The following is a 27,305-nucleotide window of genomic DNA, read 5'->3' on the forward strand; positions in this document are numbered from 1 at the left end:
GAACAAACACACATACACTCACCTAAAGGATTATTAGGAACACCATACTAATACTGTGTTTGACCCCCTTTCGCCTTCAGAACTGCCTTAATTCTACGTGGCATTGATTCAACAAGGTGCTGAAAGCATTCTTTAGAAATGTTGGCCCATATTGATAGGATAGCATCTTGCAGTTGATGGAGATTTGTGGGATGCACATCCAGGGCACGAAGCTCCCGTTCCACCACATCCCAAAGATGCTCTATTGGGTTGAGATCTGGTGACTGTGGGGGCCAGTTTAGTACAGTGAACTCATTGTCATGTTCAAGAAACCAATTTGAAATGATTCGACCTTTGTGACATGGTGCATTATCCTGCTGGAAGTAGCCATCAGAGGATGGGTACATGGTGGTCATAAAGGGATGGACATGGTCAGAAACAATGCTCAGGTAGGCCGTGGCATTTAAACGATGCCCAATTGGCACTAAGGGGCCTAAAGTGTGCCAAGAAAACATCCCCCACACCATTACACCACCACCACCAGCCTGCACAGTGGTAACAAGGCATGATGGATCCATGTTCTCATTCTGTTTACGCCAAATTCTGACTCTACCATCTGAATGTCTCAACAGAAATCGAGACTCATCAGACCAGGCAACATTTTTCCAGTCTTCAACTGTCCAATTTTGGTGAGCTTGTGCAAATTGTAGCCTCTTTTTCCTATTTGTAGTGGAGATGAGTGGTACCCGGTGGGGTCTTCTGCTGTTGTAGCCCATCCGCCTCAAGGTTGTACGTGTTGTGGCTTCACAAATGCTTTGCTGCATACCTCGGTTGTAACGAGTGGTTATTTCAGTCAAAGTTGCTCTTCTATCAGCTTGAATCAGTCGGCCCATTCTCCTCTGACCTCTAGCATCAACAAGGCATTTTCGCCCACAGGACTGCCGCATACTGGATGTTTTTCCCTTTTCACACCATTCTTTGTAAACCCTAGAAATGGTTGTGCGTGAAAATCCCAGTAACTGAGCAGATTGTGAAATACTCAGACCGGCCCATCTGGCACCAACAACCATGCCACGCTCAAAATTGCTTAAATCACCTTTCTTTCCCATTCAGACATTCAGTTTGGAGTTCAGGAGATTGTCTTGACCAGGACCACACCCCTAAATGCATTGAAGCAACTGCCATGTGATTGGTTGGTTAGATAATTGCATTAATGAGAAATTGAACAGGTGTTCCTAATAATCCTTTAGGTGAGTGTACATACACCGAGCACACACACTGACCACTGATGTATAATGAACACACTTATATATACTAAACACATGCACGCACACATACTGATAAACACAATGTGCACACACAGAGACAGAGACTCACAATTCAAAACACTGTTACAATGATTCACTCACACACTCATACAGTAAATCCAGCAGGCCAGGCGTCTAGAAAATAGGAATTTATTGTGAGTTGTGTGGAGCTGTGCAGAGAGAGACTACACACACACACACACACACACACACACACACAGCACTGCCCCCTGCACACAGCCTGAGGCCCACACAGCACAGTGGTGGCAGCATCAACAACAAACAACAGTGACAATAATAATGATAATAACAATATTGAGAATAATTACAATAAAAGATCCTTCACCTATTTATTGAGCCCACAAATCACAGTCAGTCAGTCAGTCAGTGTGGTAAGGAGTGAATCCACCACAGTCCAGCCCGGCCCAGTCCACCCCATGTTCGAGGAACACACTTGTGTCTAGTCCAGGATTGTCCACTAAAGCCTGAAGCAACCAATATTGCTGTCCAGTCCAGCCCAGTACACCCCGGAGTGACCCACTCTTACACAGTCCAGTGCAGTGCAGTGCAGTCCGGTCTGGAGTGGCAGACTGCCATCAGAGACACAGTGTCAAGGGTCAGAGGGAGACTGACAGGGACGTCACAGCCAGTGAAGCAAAACAATGGACATCATCATCATCATAATAATCATAATTATAATAATAATAATAATAATAATAATAATTATGAGAGCATGAGGAGGACAGACTCATGACTCAGGGAGATCAGTTTGCTACAGCCCAGTAAAACCTGGCCGGGTGCAGACTCTTGTCCAGTCCAGTCTAGTAAGACCTGGACAGACTGTCCAGACTGCTCTCTCGGGCTGGTTATCATCTCAGTTTAGGACTAATCCAGTCCAGTCCGGTTGAGTAAAGTCTGGAGTGACCAATCCTGCTGTCAGGTCCAGTCCAGTCTAGTCCTGGTCTCGTCTCATTCTCTCAGCACCTCCCCTCCCTCCTGCTCTGATCGCAGCACACAGTCCAGTCTTCCTTCTGCACTTCCCCCTGGCCCCTGTCGTTCCTCCCTCCCTCCACCCCTCCCTCCGTCCCTCTCAGGACTTCAGGCCCATCTTGGCCATCAGCTGCTCATAGACTGTCCAGGCCATGGCGGCCATCAGCGTCCTCCTCAGGGCACGAGGAACTGCACCACGGAAAAAACCCTGCACACCCTGAGTCTGAGGGAGGGAGGGAGGGACCGGAGTGGGAAGGAGGAAAATGGAGAGAGGGGAAAGGAAACAGTTTAGTATACACCTACTACAAGAACAATCTGCAAGTGTACAGTGTCAGTGAGTCAGTGTGGGTGTGTCAGTAAATCAGCGTGCATCAGTGAGTGCGTCAGTGCGTCACTGAATCAGCGAGTGTGTCAGCAAATCAACGTGTGAATCAGTCAGTGCGCGTGTCAGTGAGTCGGCGTCTCACCCTGTAGATGTGTGTGGCGGCGGCCCCAGTCCAGCGGTGCTGACCCGGCTGGACCTGCATGTGCGTCTTCACCACGTCGGCTGGCTGAGTTGCCACGGCAGCCAGCACCCCTGCAAACACACCGCAGCCAAAGTTCGCCAGCGGAGCACAGGGGGCGCTCGTGAGCTCTGCAGAGACACGGCAGGGTGAGGACCAGGGACTTGAAACCTACAGCAACTGCAAACACAGCCACACCACGAAGACACAGGGACACAAAGGACAACAAGCGCTGCTGCTCCAACAAGTGCAACACTTACGGCTCTGCACGTAGCCTAGTGCATGTCATCAAGAAATACAGCTGCCATTTACATGTCGTGCACAAGAGAGTCGTGCTGTCAGAGCTGTTGCCTGCACAGTATGCCCAGCTGTTTTCCTCCAACGGTTACCAAACATTTATTCTTTAACACACAATATCTGTTCTACTGCATCAGACATTTTTAAAACACTTTAAATAATAAATAAGCTCAGTAGGCCGTGCTGTGTCTGGGGGCGGGGCTTGTTGGCTGTCTGCCTCTAGCACTGGCTGTGCCTGGGATCACAAAGGAAAATGGACATTACTTTGTGGTTGCATGTTGGCATAGGGAAGGAGGCAAAAAATCCCCAAATTAAAAGAAATGCATCCATTAATAATCCACAGACCCACCCCGACCCGAACCCAAACACTTTTCACGTCCCACGGGCTCGGGTTGGGTAGCCAGGCTTTACAACTTGTGCCTTTATTAACCGTAACACAACAACACATAGAAACTCTCCACTGGACCTCTGACTGAGAGACGGAGTGAGCTGGGCTCAGGACTCAGTGGTCCGGGGTCAGTACCTGGGGGCAGGGCCTTCTTGGCCTGACTGTAGAACATGACGTAGATGCCTGAGAAGGGGGCGTCTCGGAGCAGCGTGGCGGTCAGGCCAGAGAACAGCGAACGTGGTCCCTCGGACAGGTACATGGTGCGCAGGGCCCCCAGGACACTGACATAGCCGTACCGCCCGCTCTGAAACGGAGAGAGAGACAATGACACACTGACACACAGCGGCACAGTCACAGCTCTTACGCCCTAGGCCCCGCCTCTCACCTCAAAGCGCGTCTTTACCACGGTAACGGGCAGCATGCACACCCCGGCGACTGACCGCGCCCCCGCCCCCAGCAGCACCGCCTCCAGGGCGGACGGAGCACGCTCAGAGAAGAAGTGCTGCTTCAGGGAGAAGAAGGTGCTGAAGTAGATCCCAACGCCGGGGATACAGCGCACACAAGACTGGGGGGGGGAGAGAGGATTTAATATTCACACTTACTACACACGGCTGTCCAATTATACTACACTGAGACAAGGCGTGATAGTAAGAGGGTGAGGGGTTTACCGGAGACACGCCCTTCCACAGCCCCAGCAGCTTCTCTGTGCGGACCACACTGAGGAACACGGCCACCATGCCAACGCGAGAGGACCTGTGCGGAGGCACAGAGTTCATTACTGTTATTGTTATTAATCAATGCAGTAACATAATGGGCTGTACGGTGTGTGTAGGTATATGGTGTGCTATATCAAACTGGGCTGTACAGTAGGACTACATCGGACCGGGCTGTATGGTTGGGTATATCAAACTGGCCTGTACGGTGGGCTATATGGGACCGGGCCGTACGGTGGGCTACATGGGACTGGGCCGTGCTGACAGCGCTCACCCCTGCTGCAGGGAGCTGTAGGTCTGCAGGCGAGTCTTGACCAGGTCCAGGGGCTGGAACAGCAGGGTGGAGCAGGTCCCGCTCAGAGAGCCGCACATGAACGCCTTCAATGCAGGGTGGGCCTGGGGGGCAAGTACACACTGTACAGTCACAATGCACTATACACACATATACAATACTCTCTGTACACACACACAATACATATACTATACTAACTGTACACACAATACATTATACACACACACATAGAATACTCGCTGTACACACAATACACATATACACACACGCAATAGTCACTGTACACACAATACACTATACACACACACATATAGAATACTCGCTGTTCACACAATACATATATACACACACACGCAAGTCACTGTACACAGATACACATCCAAAATACATTATATTCACAAACAACTCACTGTACACATGATACTCACTGTACACAAATCCACAATACACTATATTCACAAACGATACTCACTGTACACACAATACACTATACACACATATGATACTCACTACACACAAACAATACTCACTGTACACACACAATATACAGAAACAAAATTCACTATACACACACACAAACGCATTACACTATACACACTTTACACTTATTAACTGTACGTACACAATACTCACTATACACACATACACAATACATACCCTTATATAAAACACACATAATATACATAATTATTAGTTATTACTATATCTGATATATAACTGTACATCTCCATAGCAAGCCCTCCACAGAGAGAGAGTTTGCAGGGAAGGAGATGCAGGGGTTAATACAGCACACACTACAGACTGACTGGCACTTTAAACATTGCAGTTTACACACACAGGCTATAATTAGAGACAGACAGACACTGGAGGGGGGAGAAGACAAACATGCACACACACACGGACACAAAAAGACAGGCGCACACACAACACAATTACAATACAGACACCCACGATTCTATTATAGAGCACAGTCTCCAGCTCTCTCTCTCTCTCTCTCTGAGGTCCCAGGGTCTCTCCACCTCTCTCTCTTCATCTCTCTCTCCTACCTTCTCCAGTCTTGTGCGTTTCTTGTGCTGGTCAGCAGACTCCTGGCTGGCTTGCATCGCTCTCTCTCTTTCGCTCTCTGTTATTCTGTCTGTATTACTCCCCAGCCTCCATCCCTGACTGTCACACTACCCGACTGCCTGCTTCTCTCTCTCTCTTTCCCCTGTTATTTCCACCCCTTTCTCCCTTTTGCTAGATTACTCACAGCTCCCCTCTCTCTATTATCCCCCCTTTTTCTCTCCCTATACAGAGAGGCTTAATCCAGCAGCTTCCATGCCTCCCTCTCCCTGTGCCCGCTTGGTCTCCCTCCCTCCCTCCCTCCGCTGTAATAAGCCTGCTCTGTGCCTCTCTCTCGCCTCTCTGTGTGAACCTGCGTCTTTGCTCCTGTCTGTGTTAAACCTTGTCTCTCTTTTTCTCTCTCTCTCCGTCTCATTCGTTTTGTCTGTATGTCCCCATGTATAGGTGTGGCTCCATGAGAACACCGATCTGTCTCTCTCTCTCTGCATGTGTTGTTTGAACCCCAGTCTCTCTCTCTCTCATCAGTCTGTTCTATTTTCACCTCTGTCTGTCAATCTGACTCTGTGTCACATCCAGAACCATTTTTCTAGACAATACAGACATGGGCAGCCGCCAGCCCCCTACCCCCCTCTCTGTCAGCACTCATCTTTTCAGCCTGCCAGTGCTGTGACTCACAACCAAGGCACTCACTGTGCATCACTGTGTGTGTGTGTGCACATTAGTGTGCATCGGTAATAATTACTGAAGCTACAATACAGCTGACTACCCAGTTAACTGACTGAGACATTGGACTGAGGGACTGTTTAGGATCCTTCAGTCTGAGGGAGGCTGGGCAAACACACGGTGTACGGCACACAACACACACACACACACACACGATAGCAATGCACTAGGAGGGTATGAACACATTGCAAACTCCCCCTCCCTCCCTTTCCAAAGGTGTCTGAAGCAGATCCTCTCTCCACTCCTTCTCTGTTGTCTGCAAGACACCCCTCCCCCGCAGTGGGTGCCCTGGCAACAGCCAATCATAGCCCGCCTGTGACCTGAGCCCACCAATAGAGCGGTGGGTGTGACAAGGGGCTCGTCTGGCACCACCCCCTTCCTGCCTCCAGGCACACCCCTCAGCCCAGGCAACATTTAAGGTGGGCTGGACAAATGGAGCTGATTAAGGTGGACTTGGCTCTGCCTTCAGTTCATTTTCTGTGTTACCCTAAAGTTTTAAACCCTCAGCACTCTAAGGACACACTGACACACAGACAAGGCAGGCAGATGAACAGACGGACAGACAAATTTATGGAGACATGGAGGGAGGGACAGACTGACGAGCAGACAGACACAGAGACAGACGGGCAGACTGACCAGCAATAGCTCCATGTTGTGCAGAAGGGACAGTTGGGAGTCCTGGACCGCAGGACTGGGCTGCTGGATCATCCAACTCTTTACTTCTCTCTTCCTCAGTTTATCTTCTTCCTCCCGCTCACTCTCCTCTGTGTGATGTGTGTGTCCTGTGGTTTGGCTGCGTGCAGATCCTGATCAGAGAGGGATAGAGAGACAGCATGTTCAGAAACAGAGACAGACTCTGATTCCCATCGCCCTGGTCCTGAGCAATGGGCTTGTCTTTATAGAAAGAGTCTCAGACACACACACAAACACACACAGACATACCGATAAAGACAGACGCACTCGCGTTCTCCGTTTCTGTAGCTCGCAGTGCTGTGGCAGTGCGGGGGTTAACACGGCCCCTGTGTCGAGTGTCGGCGTTAATGATGCAAGGATTGTGGACTCTGAGCTTCAGCGCCGCAGCTGGGGAGGCGTCTGCCTGTGTTCCAATGAGAGCCGGAGCAAGAATCTCAGCCATCATCACCACATTCAATTATACACTTTTCACTTCTTAAGATGTCCAGAGTTCAAAACCATGGATGCCCTGATCCCTGACCCTGAAGCACAGTGGGCTGGGGGTCAGGTGAGTCCCCACCGCAACTGACATGCACGCACACACACAGATGCAGACACAATGATCTGCATCACCCGACACTCATACAACCTCAGTATAACTCACAGCACATTGTGTATTAACACACTGCTCCACATTAACACACACACATACACTCACACACACTGCTCCACATTAACACACACTGCTCCACATTAACACACACACACACACACACTCACACACTGCTCCACATTAACACACACTGCTCCACATTAACACACACACACACTGCTCCACATTAACACACACACACACTGCTCCACATTAACACACACTGCTCCACATCAACACACACATACTCACTGCTCCACATTAACACACACTGCTCCACATTAACGCTCACACACACACACTGCTTCACATTAACACACACTGCTCCACATTAACGCTCACACACACACACACTGCTCCACATTAACGCTCACACACACACACTGCTCCACATTAACGCTCACACACACACACACTGCTCCACATTAACACACACACACACACACAGCTCCACATTAACACACACACTCACACACTGATCCACATCAACACACACACACACAGCTCCACATTAACACACTCTGCTCCACATTAACACACACACACACACTGCTCCACATTAACACACACTGCTCCACATTAACACACACACACACACAGCTCCACATCAACACACACACACACAGCTCCACATCAACACACACATACTCACTGCTCCACATTAACACACACTGCTCCACATTAACGCTCACACACACACACTGCTTCACATTAACACACACTGCTCCACATTAACGCTCACACACACACACACTGCTCCACATTAACACACACTGCTCCACATTAACGCTCACACACACACACACTGCTCCACATTAACACACACACACACACACAGCTCCACATTAACACACACACACTCACACACTGATCCACATTAACACACACACACACAGCTCCACATTAACACACTCTGCTCCACATTAACACACACACACACACTGCTCCACATTAACACACACTGCTCCACATTAACACACACACACACTGCTCCACATTAACACACACACACACAGCTCCACATCAACACACACATACTCACACACTGCTCCACATTAACACACACACACACACAGCTCCACATCAACACACACACTCACACACTGCTCCACATTAACACACACACACTCACTGCTCCACATTAACACACACTGCTCCACATTAACACACACACACAGCTCCACATCAACACACACACACAGCTCCACATCAACACACACACACAGCTCCACATCAACACACACTGCTCCACATCAACACACACACACACACTGCTCCACATTAACACACACACACACACTGCTCCACATTAACACACACACACACTCACACACTGCTCCACATTAACACACACTGCTCCACATTAACACACACACACACTGCTCCACATCAACACACACACACTGCTCCACATTAACACACACACACACTGCTCCACATTAACACACACTGCTCCACATCAACACACACATACTCACTGCTCCACATTAACACACACTGCTCCACATTAACGCTCACACACACACACACTGCTTCACATTAACACACACTGCTCCACATTAACGCTCACACACACACACACTGCTCCACATTAACACACACTGCTCCACATTAACGCTCACACACACACACTGCTCCACATTAACGCTCACACACACACACACTGCTCCACATTAACACACACACACACACACAGCTCCACATTAACACACACACTCACACACTGATCCACATCAACACACACACACACAGCTCCACATTAACACACTCTGCTCCACATTAACACACACACACACACTGCTCCACATTAACACACACTGCTCCACATTAACACACACACACACTGCTCCACATTAACACACACACACACAGCTCCACATCAACACACACACACACAGCTCCACATCAACACACACATACTCACTGCTCCACATTAACACACACTGCTCCACATTAACGCTCACACACACACACACTGCTTCACATTAACACACACTGCTCCACATTAACGCTCACACACACACACACTGCTCCACATTAACACACACTGCTCCACATTAACGCTCACACACACACACTGCTCCACATTAACGCTCACACACACACACACTGCTCCACATTAACACACACACACACAGCTCCACATTAACACACACACACACAGCTCCACATTAACACACACACACTGCTCCACATCAACACACACATACTGCACCACATCAACACACACACACTGCTCCACATCAACACACACACACTGCTCCACATCAACACACACACACACACACACTGCTCCACATTAACACACACACACACACTGCTCCACATCAACACACACACACACTCACACACTGCTCCACATTAACACACACACACACTGCTCCACATCAACACACACACACACACACACACACACACTGCTCCACATCAACACACACACACACACACACTGCTCCACATTAACACACACACACAGCTCCACATTAACACACACAGCTCCACATTAACACACACACACAGCTCCACATTAACACACACAGCTCCACATTAACACACACACACTGCTCCACATTAACACACACACACACACTGCTCCACATTAACACACACACACTGCTCCACATCAACACACACACACTGCTCCACATCAACACACACACACAGCTCCACATTAACACACACAGCTCCACATTAACACACACACACTGCTCCACATTAACACACACACACTGCTCCACATTAACACACACACACACTGATCCACATTAACACACACACACACTGATCCACATTAACACACACACACACTGCTCCACATCAACACACACACACTGCTCCACATCAACACACACACACTGCTCCACATTAACACACACACAGCTCCACATCAACACACACACACACACACTGCTCCACATCAACACACACACACACTGCTCCACATCAACACACACTGCTCCACATTAACACACACACACTGCTCCACATTAACACACACACACTGCTCCACATTAACACACACACACTGCTCCACATCAACACACACACACAGCTCCACATCAACACACAAACACTCTGCTCCACATCAACACACACATACACTGCTCCACATCAACACACACACACACTGCTCCACATCAACACACACACTCACACACTGCTCCACATTAACACACACACACACACACAGCTCCACATCAACACACACACACACTGCTCCACATCAACACACACACTGCTCCACATCAACACACACTGCTCCACATTAACACACACACACACTGCTCCACATTAACACACACACACACTGCTCCACATTAACACACACAGCTCCACATTAACACACACACACACACAGCTCCACATTAACACACACTCACACACTGCTCCACATTAACACACACACACTCACACACCCTGCTCCACATTAACACACACACTGCTCCACATTAACACACACACACAGCTCCACATTAACACACACAGCTCCACATTAACACACACACACTGCTCCACATTAACACACACACACAGCTCCACATTAACACACACACACTGCTCCACATTAACACACACACACTCACACCCTGCTCCACATTAACACACACAGCTCCACATTAACACACACACACTGCTCCACATTAACACACACACACTGCTCCACATTAACACACACACACTGCTCCACATTAACACACACACACTGCTCCACATTAACACACACACACTCACACCCTGCTCCACATTAACACACACACTCACACTGCTCCACATTAACACACACACACTCACACTCTGCTCCACATTAACACACACACACACACAGCTCCACATTAACACACTCTGCTCCACATTAACACACACACACACACTGCTCCACATTAACACACACTGCTCCACATTAACACACACACACAGCTCCACATCAACACACACTGCTCCACATCAACACACACACACTGCTCCACATCAACACACACACACACTGCTCCACATCAACACACACACACACTGCTCCACATCAACACACACTGCTCCACATCAACACACACTGCTCCACATCAACACACACACACACACTGCTCCACATTAACACACACTGCTCCACAATAACACACACACACTCACACACTGCTCCACATCAACACACACACTCACACTGCTCCACATCAACACACACACTCACACTGCTCCACATTAACACACACACACACAGCTCCACATCAACACACACACACACTGCTCCACATCAACACACACACAGCTCCACAACAACACACACACAGCTCCACATCAACACACACACTCACACACTGCTCCACATTAACACACACACACACACTGCTCCACATCAACACACACACACACTCACACACTGCTCCACATTAACACACACACACACTGCTCCACATCAACACACACACACACACACACACACACACTGCTCCACATCAACACACACACACACACACACTGCTCCACATTAACACACACACACAGCTCCACATTAACACACACAGCTCCACATTAACACACACACACTGCTCCACATTAACACACACACTGCTCCACATTAACACACACACACACACACACTGCTCCACATTAACACACACACACTGCTCCACATTAACACACACACACTGCTCCACATCAACACACACACACAGCTCCACATTAACACACACAGCTCCACATTAACACACACACACTGCTCCACATTAACACACACACACACTGATCCACATTAACACACACACACACTGCTCCACATCAACACACACACACTGCTCCACATTAACACACACACAGCTCCACATCAACACACACACACACACACTGCTCCACATCAACACACACACACACTGCTCCACATCAACACACACACACACTGCTCCACATCAACACACACACACACTGCTCCACATCAACACACACACACACTGCTCCACATCAACACACACTGCTCCACATTAACACACACACACTGCTCCACATTAACACACACACACTGCTCCACATCAACACACACACACAGCTCCACATCAACACACAAACACTCTGCTCCACATCAACACACACATACACTGCTCCACATCAACACACACACACACTGCTCCACATCAACACACACTGCTCCACATTAACACACACACACACTGCTCCACATTAACACACACACACACTGCTCCACATTAACACACACACACTGCTCCACATTAACACACACAGCTCCACATTAACACACACACACACACAGCTCCACATTAACACACACACTCACACACTGCTCCACATTAACACACACACACTCACACACCCTGCTCCACATTAACACACACACACAGCTCCACATTAACACACACAGCTCCACATTAACACACACACACTGCTCCACATTAACACACACACACTCACACCCTGCTCCACATTAACACACACACTCACACTGCTCCACATTAACACACACACACTCACACTCTGCTCCACATTAACACACACACACACACAGCTCCACATTAACACACTCTGCTCCACATTAACACACACACACACACTGCTCCACATTAACACACACTGCTCCACATTAACACACACACACTCACTGCTCCACATTAACACACACTGCTCCACATTAACACACACACACAGCTCCACATCAACACACACTGCTCCACATCAACACACACACACTGCTCCACATCAACACACACACACACTGCTCCACATTAACACACACTGCTCTACATTAACACACACACACACTGCTCCACATTAACACACACTGCTCCACATTAACACACACTGCTCCACATTAACACACACTGCTCCACATCAACACACACTGCTCCACATCAACACACACACACACTCACACACACTGCTCCACATTAACACACACTGCTCAACATTAACACACACACACTCACACACTGCTCCACATTAACACACACACAGCTCCACATCAACACACACACACACAGCTCCACATCAAAACACACACACACAGCTCCACATCAACACACACACACACTGCTCCACATTAACACACACACACACTGCTCCACATCAACACACACACACTGCTCCACATCAACACACACACATACACACACTGCTCCACATCAACACACACACACTGCTCCACATCAACACACACACACACTGCTCCACATTAACACACACACACTGCTCCACATTAACACACACACACTGCTCCACATTAACACACACACACACACACTGCTCCACATCAACACACACACTCACACACCCTGCTCCACATTAACACACACACTGCTCCACATTAACACACACAGCTCCACATTAACACACACACACTGCTCCACATTAACACACACACACACTGCTCCACATTAACACACACACACACTGCTCCACATTAACACACACACACTGCTCCACATCAACACACACACACACTGCTCCACATCAACACACACACACACTGCTCCACATCAACACACACACACAGCTCCACATCAACACACACACACACACAGCTCCACATCAACACACACACACACACTGCTCCACATCAACACACACACACACACTGCTCCACATCAACACACACACACACTGCTCCACATCAACACACATCAACACACACTGCTCCACATCAACACACACACACTGCTCCACATCAACACACACACACACACTGCTCCACATCAACACACACACACACACTGCTCCACATTAACACACACATACACTGCTCCACATCAACACACACACACACTGCTCCACATCAACACACACACTCACACACTGCTCCACATTAACACACACTGCTCCACATTAACACACACACACACTGCTCCACATCAACACACACACACACACACACCCTGCTCCACATTAACACACACACTGCTCCACATTAACACACACACACAGCTCCACATTAACACACACAGCTCCACATTAACAAACACACACTGCTCCACATTAACACACACACACTGCTCCACATTAACACACACACACTCACACACCCTGCTCCACATTAACACACACACTCACACTGCTCCACATCAACACACACACACACTGCTCCACATCAACACACACACACACTGCTCCACATCAACACACACACACACTGCTCCACATCAACACACACACACACTGCTCCACATCAACACACACACACTGCTCCACATTAACACACACACACACAGCTCCACATTAACACACACACACACACTGCTCCACATCAACACACACACACTGCTCCACATCAACACACACACACACACACACACACACTGCTCCACATTAACACACACACACACACTGCTCCACATCAACACACACACACACTGCTCCACATTAACACACACACACACTGCTCCACATCAACACACACACACACACACACACACACACTGCTCCACATTAACACACACCGTGCTCCACATTAACACACACACACAGCTCCACATTAACACACACAGCTCCACATTAACACACACACACTGCTCCACATCAACACACACACACACTGCTCCACATTAACACACACACACACAGCTCCACATCAACACACACACACACACTGCTCCACATCAACACACACACACACACTGCTCCACATCAACACACACACACACACTGCTCCACATCAACACACACACACACACTGCTCCACATCAACACACACACACACTGCTCCACATCAACACACACATACACTGCTCCACATCAACACACACACACTGCTCCACATCAACACACACAGCTCCACATTAACACACACACACACTGCTCCACATTAACACACACACTCACACACTGCTCCACATTAACCCACACACACTCACACACCCTGCTCCACATTAACACACACACTGCTCCACATTAACACACACACACAGCTCCACATTAACACACACAGCTCCACATTAACACACACACACTGCTCCACATTAACACACACACAATGCTCCACATTAACACACACACACTCACACCCTGCTCCACATTAACACACACACTCACACTGCTCCACATTAACACACACACACTCACACTCTGCTCCACATTAACACACACACACACACAGCTCCACATTAACACACTCTGCTCCACATTAACACACACACACACTGCTCCACATTAACACACACTGCTCCACATTAACACACACACACACACACTGCTCCACATTAACACACAAACACACAGCTCCACATCAACACACACATACTCACACACTGCTCCACATTAACACACACACACTCACTGCTCCACATTAACACACACTGCTCCACATTAACACACACACACAGCTCCACATCAACACACACATACTCACACACTGCTCCACATTAACACACACACACTCACTGCTCCACATTAACACACACTGCTCCACATTAACACACACACACAGCTCCACATCAACACACACACAGCTCCACATCAACACACACTGCTCCACATCAACACACACTGCTCCACATCAACACACACTGCTCCACATCAACACACACTGCTCCACATCAACACACACACACACTGCTCCACATCAACACACACTGCTCCACATTAACACACACTGCTCTACATTAACACACACTGCTCCACATCAACACACACACACACTCACACACACTGCTCCACATTAACACACACACACACTGCTCCACATTAACACACACTGCTCCACATTAACACACACTGCTCCACATTAACACACACACACTCACACACTGCTCCACATTAACACACACACACTGCTCCACATCAACACACACACTCACACTGCTCCACATTAACACACACACACAGCTCCACATCAACACACACACACACAGCTCCACATCAAAACACACACACACTGCTCCACATCAACACACACACACACTGCTCCACATCAACACACACTGCTCCACATTAACAAACACACACACTGCTCCACATTAACACACACACACACTGCTCCACATTAACACACACTGCTCCACATCAACACACACTGCTCCACATCAACACACACTGCTCCACATCAACACACACACACACTCACACACACTGCTCCACATTAACACACACACACACTGCTCCACATTAACACACACTGCTCCACATTAACACACACACACTCACACACTGCTCCACATTAACACACACACACAGCTCCACATCAACACACACACACTGCTCCACATCAACACACACACACACACTGCTCCACATTAACACACACATACACTGCTCCACATCAACACACACACTCACACACTGCTCCACATTAACACACACACACACTGCTCCACATTAACACACACAGCTCCACATTAACACACACACACACTGCTCCACATCAACACACACACACTCACACACTGCTCCACATTAACACACACACACTCACACACCCTGCTCCACATTAACACACACACTCACACTGCTCCACATCAACACACACACACTCACACACCCTGCTCCACATTAACACACACACTCACACACCCTGCTCCACATCAACACACACACACACTGCTCCACATCAACACACACACACACTGCTCCACATCAACACACACACACACTGCTCCACATCAACACACACACACACTGCTCCACATCAACACACACACACTGCTCCACATTAACACACACACACACAGCTCCACATTAACACACACAGCTCCACATTAACACACACACACACTGCTCCACATCAACACACACACACTGCTCCACATTAACACACACACACTCACACACCCTGCTCCACATTAACACACACACTCACACTGCTCCACATCAACACACACACACTGCTCCACATCAACACACACACACACACACACACACTGCTCCACATTAACACACACACACACTGCTCCACATCAACACACACACACACACACACACACACACACTGCTCAACATTAACACACACAGCTCCACATTAACACACACAGCTCCACATTAACACACACACACTGCTCCACATTAACACACACACACTGCTCCACATTAACACACACACAGCTCCACATTAACACACACACACACAGCTCCACATTAACACACACACACTGCTCCACATCAACACACACACACTGCTCCACATTAACACACACACACTGCTCCACATTAACACACACACACTGCTCCACATTAACACACACACACTGCTCCACATCAACACACACACACACAGCTCCACATCAACACACACACACTCTGCTCCACATCAACACACACATACACTGCTCCACATCAACACACACACACACACTGCTCCACATCAACACACACACTCACACACTGCTCCACATTAACACACACACACACTGCTCCACATCAACACACACACTGCTCCACATCAACACACACACTGCTCCACATTAACACACACACACACTGCTCCACATTAACACACACACACACTGCTCCACATTAACACACACACACTGCTCCACATTAACACACACACACACTGCTCCACATTAACACACACACACACTGCTCCACATTAACACACACACTGCTCCACATTAACACACACACTGCTCCACATTAACACACACAGCTCCACATTAACACACACACACTGCTCCACATTAACACACACTCACACACTGCTCCACATTAACACACACACTCACACACCCTGCTCCACATTAACACACACACTGCTCCACATTAACACACACACACAGCTCCACATTAACACACACACACAGCTCCACATTAACACACACACACAGCTCCACATTAACACACACACAATGCTCCACATTAACACACACACACTCACACCCTGCTCCACATTAACACACACACACACACAGCTCCACATTAACACACTCTGCTCCACATTAACACACACTGCTCCACATTAACACACACTGCTCCACATTAACACACACACACACACACTGCTCCACATTAACACACACACACACAGCTCCACATCAACACACACATACTCACACACTGCTCCACATTAACACACACACACTCACTGCTCCACATTAACACACACTGCTCCACATTAACACACACACACAGCTCCACATCAACACACACACACAGCTCCACATCAACACACACACACTGCTCCACATCAACACACACTGCTCCACATCAACACACACACACTGCTCCACATTAACACACACTGCTCCACATTAACACACACTGCTCTACATTAACACACACACACACTGCTCCACATTAACACACACACACACTGCTCCACATTAACACACACTGCTCCACATTAACACACACTGCTCCACATCAACACACACTGCTCCACATCAACACACACACACACTCACACACACTGCTCCACATTAACACACACACACACTGCTCCACATTAACACACACACACACACTGCTCCACATCAACACACACACACTGCTCCACATCAACACACACACACTGCTCCACATCAACACACACACTCACACTGCTCCACATCAACACACACTGCTCCACATTAACACACACTGCTCCACATTAACACACACACACACTGCTCCACATTAACACACACACACACTGCTCCACATTAACACACACTGCTCCACATCAACACACACACACACTGCTCCACATTAACACACACACACACACTTATCCACATCAACACACACACACACACTGCTCCACATCAACACACACACACACTGCTCCACATCAACACACACACACTGCTCCACATCAACACACACACACACTGCTCCACATTAACACACACTGCTCCACATTAACACACACTGCTCCACATCAACACACACACACACTGCTCCACATCAACACACACACACACTGCTCCACATCAACACACACACACTGCTCCACATTAACACACACACACACTGCTCCACATCAACACACACACACTGCTCCACATTAACACACACACACACAGCTCCACATCAACACACACACTCACAGCTCCACATCAACACACACACTCACACACTGCTCCACATCAACACACACACTCACAGCTCCACATCAACACACACACTCACAGCTCCACATTAACACACACACACACTGCTCCACATTAACACACACACACACTGCTCCACATCAACACACACACACTGCTCCACATCAACACACACACACACTCACACACTGCTCCACATTAACACACACACACACTGCTCCACATCAACACACACACACACACACACACACACTGCTCCACATTAACACACACACACAGCTCCACATTAACACACACACACTGCTCCACATTAACACACACACACTGCTCCACATTAACACACACACACACAGCTCCACATCAACACACACTGCTCCACATCAACACACACACACTGCTCCACATTAACACACACACACACTGCTCCACATTAACACACACACACACTGCTCCACATTAACACACACACAGCTCCACATCAACACACACACAGCTCCACATCAACACACACACACACACTGCTCCACATCAACACACACACACACTGCTCCACATCAACACACACACACAGCTCCACATCAACACACACACACACTGCTCCACATCAACACACACACACACTGCTCCACATCAACACACACACACTGCTCCACATCAACACACACACACACTGCTCCACATTAACACACACACACACAGCTCCACATCAACACACACACACAGCTCCACATCAACACACACACACACTGCTCCACATTAACACACACACTGCTCCACATTAACACACACACACTGCTCCACATTAACACACACACACTGCTCCACATCAACACACACACTCACACTGCTCTACATTAACACACACACACAGCTCCACATCAACACACACACACTCTGCTCCACATCAACACACACACACTCTGCTCCACATCAACACACACACACACACTGCTCCACATCAACACACACACACACTGCTCCACATCAACACACACACACACAGCTCCACATCAACACACACACACAGCTCCACATCAACACACACACTCACACTGCTCTACATTAACACACACACACAGCTCCACATCAACACACACACACTCTGCTCCACATCAACACACACATACACTGCTCCACATCAACACACACACACACACTGCTCCACATCAACACACACACTCACACACTGCTCCACATTAACACACACACACACTGCTCCACATCAACACACACACTGCTCCACATTAACACACACACACACTGCTCCACATTAACACACACACACACTGCTCCACATTAACACACACACTCACACACTGCTCCACATTAACACACACACACTCACACACCCTGCTCCACATTAACACACACACTGCTCCACATTAACACACACACACAGCTCCACATTAACACACACAGCTCCACATTAACACACACACACAATGCTCCACATTAACACACACACAATGCTCCACATTAACACACACACACTCACACCCTGCTCCACATTAACACACACACTCACACTGCTCCACATTAACACACACACACTCACACTCTGCTCCACATTAACACACACACACACACTGCTCCACATTAACACACTCTGCTCCACATTAACACACACACACACACTGCTCCACATTAACACACACTGCTCCACATTAACACACACACACACACACACTGCTCCACATTAACACACACACACACAGCTCCACATCAACACACACACACTCACACACTGCTCCACATTAACACACACACACACACTGCTCCACATTAACACACACTGCTCCACATTAACACACACACACACTGCTCCACATTAACACACACACACACTGCTCCACATTAACACACACACTCACACACTGCTCCACATTAACACACACACACTCACACACCCTGCTCCACATTAACACACACACTGCTCCACATTAACACACACACACAGCTCCACATTAACACACACAGCTCCACATTAACACACACACACTGCTCCACATTAACACACACACAATGCTCCACATTAACACACACACACTCACACCCTGCTCCACATTAACACACACACTCACACTGCTCCACATTAACACACACACACTCACACTCTGCTCCACATTAACACACACACACACAGCTCCACATTAACACACTCTGCTCCACATTAACACACACACACACACTGCTCCACATTAACACACACTGCTCCACATTAACACACACTGCTCCACATTAACACACACACACACACACTGCTCCACATTAACACACACACACACAGCTCCACATCAACACACACATACTCACACACTGCTCCACATTAACACACACACACTCACTGCTCCACATTAACACACACTGCTCCACATCAACACACACACACAGCTCCACATCAACACACACACACAGCTCCACATCAACACACACACACACTGCTCCACATCAACACACACACACACACTGCTCCACATTAACACACACTGCTCCACATTAACACACACTGCTCTACATTAACACACACACACACTGCTCCACATCAACACACACACACACTCACACACACTGCTCCACATTAACACACACACACACACTGCTCCACATTAACACACACTGCTCCACATCAACACACACACTCACACTGCTCCACATTAACACACACACACAGCTCCACATCAACACACACACACACAGCTCCACATCAAAACACACACACACACTGCTCCACATTAACACACACACACTGCTCCACATTAACACACACTGCTCCACATTAACACACACTGCTCTACATTAACACACACACACACTGCTCCACATTAACACACACACACACTGCTCCACATTAACACACACTGCTCCACATTAACACACACTGCTCCACATCAACACACACACACACTCACACACACTGCTCCACATTAACACACACACACACACTGCTCCACATTAACACACACACACTGCTCCACATCAACACACACACTCACACTGCTCCACATTAACACACACACACACAGCTCCACATCAAAACACACACACACTGCTCCACATCAACACACACACACACTGCTCCACATTAACACACACTGCTCCACATTAACACACTGCTCTACATTAACACACACACACACACTGCTCCACATTAACACACACACACACTGCTCCACATTAACACACACTGCTCCACATCAACACACACACACACTCACACACACTGCTCCACATTAACACACACACACACTGCTCCACATTAACACACACTGCTCCACATCAACACACACACTCACACTGCTCCACATCAACACACACACACACAGCTCCACATCAAAACACACACACACAGCTCCACATCAACACACACACTGCTCCACATCAACACACACACTGCTCCACATCAACACACACACACACTGCTCCACATCAACACACACACACTGCTCCACATCAACACACACACACTGCTCCACATCAACACACACACACACTGCTCCACATTAACACACACACACACTGCTCCACATCAACACACACACACACTGCTCCACATCAACACACACACACTGCTCCACATCAACACACACACACTGCTCCACATCAACACACACACACACACACACTGCTCCACATTAACACACACACTCACACACCCTGCTCCACATTAACACACACACTGCTCCACATTAACACACACACACACTGCTCCACATCAACACACACACACACACACTGCTCCACATTAACACACACACACACACACACTGCTCCACATTAACACACACACTCACACACCCTGCTCCACATTAACACACACACTGCTCCACATTAACACACACACACAGCTCCACATTAACACACACACACAGCTCCACATTAACACACACACACAGCTCCACATTAACACACACACACACTGCTCCACATTAACACACACAGCTCCACATTAACACACACACACTGCTCCACATTAACACACACAGCTCCACATTAACACACACACACTGCTCCACATCAACACACACACTGCTCCACATCAACACACACACACACACAGCTCCACATCAACACACACACACAGCTCCACATCAACACACACACACACACTGCTCCACATCAACACACACTGCTCCACATTAACACACACTGCTCCACATTAACACACACACACTGCTCCACATCAACACACACACTGCTCCACATTAACACACACACACAGCTCCACATCAACACACACATACACTGCTCCACATCAACACACACACACACTGCTCCACATCAACACACACACTCACACACTGCTCCACATCAACACACACACTGCTCCACATTAACACACACACACTCACACACACTGCTCCACATTAACACACACACACAGCTCCACATCAACACACACACACTGCTCCACATCAACACACACACACACTGCTCCACATTAACACACACACTGCTCCACATTAACACACACACACAGCTCCACATTAACACACACACACTGCTCCACATTAACACACACACACTGCTCCACATTAACACACACACACTCACACACCCTGCTCCACATTAACACACACACTCACACTGCTCCACATCAACACACACACACACTGCTCCACATCAACACACACACACACTGCTCCACATCAACACACACACACCCTGCTCCACATCAACACACACATGCACACACAGCTCCACATTAACACACACAGCTCCACATTAACACACACTGCTCCACATCAACACACACACACACTGCTCCACATCAACACACACACACACTGCTCCACATCAACACACACACACACACACTGCTCCACATCAACACACACTGCTCCACATCAACACACACTGCTCCACATCAACACACACTGCTCCACATCAACACACACACACACTGCTCCACATCAACACACACACACACTGCTCCACATCAACACACACACACACTGCTCCACATCAACACACACACTCACACTGCTCCACATTAACACACACACACAGCTCCACATCAACACACACACACACTGCTCCACATCAACACACACATACACTGCTCCACATCAACACACACACACACTGCTCCACATCAACACACACACACACACACTGCTCCACATCAACACACACACAGCTCCACATTAACACACACACACACTGCTCCACATCAACACACACTGCTCCACATCAACACACACACACACACACACTGCTCCACATTAACACACACACACACTGCTCCACATTAACACACACACACTGCTCCACATTAACACACACACACAGCTCCACATTAACACACACACACAGCTCCACATTAACACACACAGCTCCACATTAACACACACACACACTGCTCCACATTAACACACACACACACTGCTCCACATTAACACACACACACTGCTCCACATCAACACACACACACTCACACACTGCTCCACATTAACACACACACACCCTGCTCCACATTAACACACACACTGCTCCACATTAACACACACACACAGCTCCACATTAACACACACAGCTCCACATTAACACACACACACTGCTCCACATTAACACACACACACTCACACACCCTGCTCCACATTAACACACACACTCACACTGCTCCACATCAACACACACACACACTGCTCCACATCAACACACACACGCACACACTGCTCCACATCAACACACACACAGCTCCACATCAACACACACACTGCTCCACATCAACACACACACACACACACACACACACACACTGCTCCACATCAACACACACACACAGACACACACTGCTCCACATTAACACACACACACAGCTCCACATTAACACACACACACAGCTCCACATCAACACACACACACTGCTCCACATCAACACACACACACTGCTCCACATCAACACACACACACTGCTCCACATCAACACACACACACTGCTCCACATCAACACACATGCACACACAGCTCCACATCAACACACACATGCACACACAGCTCCACATTAACACACACACACAGCTCCACATCAACACACACACACACACACACTGCTCCACATTAACACACACACACACACACACAGCTCCACATCAACACACACATACTGCTCCACATCAACACACACATACTGCTCCACATCAACACACACACAGCTCCACATCAACACACACACAGCTCCACATCAACACACACACAGCTCCACATCAACACACACACTGCTCCACATCAACACACACACACACACACACACTGCTCCACATCAACACACACACACTGCTCCACATCAACACACACACACTGCTCCACATCAACACACACACACTGCTCCACATCAACACACACACACTGCTCCACATCAACACACACATGCACACACAGCTCCACATCAACACACACACACACACACTGCTCCACATTAACACACATACACACTGCTCCACATCAACACACACATGCACACACAGCTCCACATTAACACACACACACAGCTCCACATCAACACATACACACACACACACACTGCTCCACATTAACACACATACACACTGCTCCACATCAACACACACATACTGCTCCACATCAACACACACATGCACACACAGCTCCACATCAACACACACACAGCTCCACATCAACACACACACAGCTCCACATCAACACACACACAGCTCCACATCAACACACACATGCACACACAGCTCCACATTAACACACACAGCTCCACATTAACACACACACACACTGCTCCACATCAACACACACATGCACACACAGCTCCACATCAACACACACACTGCTCCACATCAACACACACATGCACACACAGCTCCACATCAACACACACACACACTGCTCCACATCAACACACACACTGCTCCACATCAACACACACACTGCTCCACATCAACACACACACAGCTCCACATCAACACACACATGCACACACAGCTCCACATTAACACACACACACACACACACACACACACACTGCTCCACATCAACACACATACACACACAGCTCCACATTAACACACACACACACACAGTCTGTCCCTGTAGTGTCGGACCTCACCCGTGTCACAGGCGTCCCGGTGCCTATGGGCCGGAGCGCAGCGCCAGTCTGACCCGATCACGGGTCACCAGCGAGTGTCCTGCCCGGCTGACCTGCGGCTCCGAGTCAACTGCCTACCAACACAACAACAATAATAAACAGATTCGGTAACGAGAAGAATTATCCTGCAGCAAATCAGTGCGACAATCGGGGCACGCAGTTAGACACAACTACACACATTATTATTATTATTAATATTATTATTAAATACCACTGATATTACTAATTATAATGATCTATAGCGCAAAACGCGCACATGACTTCCTGCCAGATGGCGTCTCACAGCGATGACGTAGCGGCCCGTGCTGCGCTTACCTGTGTCGCGGTGATGACGCAGCTGGTAGGAGGTTCACCCGTCCGGCCGCCACTATACTTTATACGGACTTTTCTTATTATAATAACTATTCTTTTATAGGGGTTTGTTTCGAAAAGACGCCTGTCTTCCCTGACGACCTCCGTCCGGCTGTGTGTCCTGCGTGTCCTGGGCCTCTTATCAGTGTGAGCGGCTGTGTCGCCTGCAGTGCGCCGCTGCGATAACGTCTCTGTCTCCTCCGTCTCCTCCCTCTCTCCCTCTCTGCCAGCTGAGGTCAAAAACACCGACCGGTTACCAGCCGGTTTCATCTGCTTTTCCCCCGCAGTCATCACGAGTGCGGGAG

The 27,305-nt window shown here is 48.3% G+C and overlaps 1 protein-coding gene across 3 annotated transcripts; it reads right to left on the bottom strand.

The window, feature by feature from the left end:
* Positions 1–1,420: 1,420 nt before the first annotated feature.
* Positions 1,421–27,210, bottom strand: slc25a38b (solute carrier family 25 member 38b). 3 transcript variants are annotated; one of them, XM_066707439.1, is made up of 10 exons: positions 26,965–27,210; positions 26,611–26,723; positions 7,197–7,350; positions 6,891–7,060; positions 4,452–4,573; positions 4,133–4,217; positions 3,850–4,029; positions 3,600–3,768; positions 2,744–2,910; positions 1,421–2,499 (listed from the first exon to the last, which is right to left on the bottom strand). In XM_066707439.1, exons 4-10 carry the CDS (start codon positions 6,960–6,962, stop codon positions 2,377–2,379), a joined length of 918 nt encoding a protein of 305 aa, XP_066563536.1. In that variant the 5' UTR covers positions 6,963–7,060; positions 7,197–7,350; positions 26,611–26,723; positions 26,965–27,210; the 3' UTR covers positions 1,421–2,376. The 3 variants fall into 3 exon arrangements, with proteins under 3 accessions (XP_066563536.1, XP_066563537.1, XP_066563539.1); XM_066707440.1 differs by lacking the exon at positions 7,197–7,350; XM_066707442.1 differs by lacking the exons at positions 7,197–7,350; positions 26,965–27,210 and having other exon boundaries at positions 26,611–26,927.
* Positions 27,211–27,305: the final 95 nt, after the last annotated feature.

Source organism: Amia ocellicauda, chromosome 6, assembly GCF_036373705.1.
Source record: "Amia ocellicauda isolate fAmiCal2 chromosome 6, fAmiCal2.hap1, whole genome shotgun sequence".
Classification (NCBI taxonomy): Eukaryota; Metazoa; Chordata; class Actinopteri; order Amiiformes; family Amiidae; genus Amia; species Amia ocellicauda.

Bases quoted from the DNA above. Each gene is read 5' to 3' on its own strand.
- slc25a38b (XM_066707440.1), bottom strand. From the start codon at position 6,962: ATGATCCAGCAGCCCAGTCCTGCGGTCCAGGACTCCCAACTGTCCCTT. The intron at 4,030-4,132 runs GTAAACCCCTCA...TCCCCCCCCCAG, and splicing joins TGTGGAAGGGCGTGTCTCCG to TCTTGTGTGCGCTGTATCCC. The intron at 2,911-3,599 runs GTACTGACCCCG...GTGTCTCTGCAG, and splicing joins CAAGAAGGCCCTGCCCCCAG to AGCTCACGAGCGCCCCCTGT.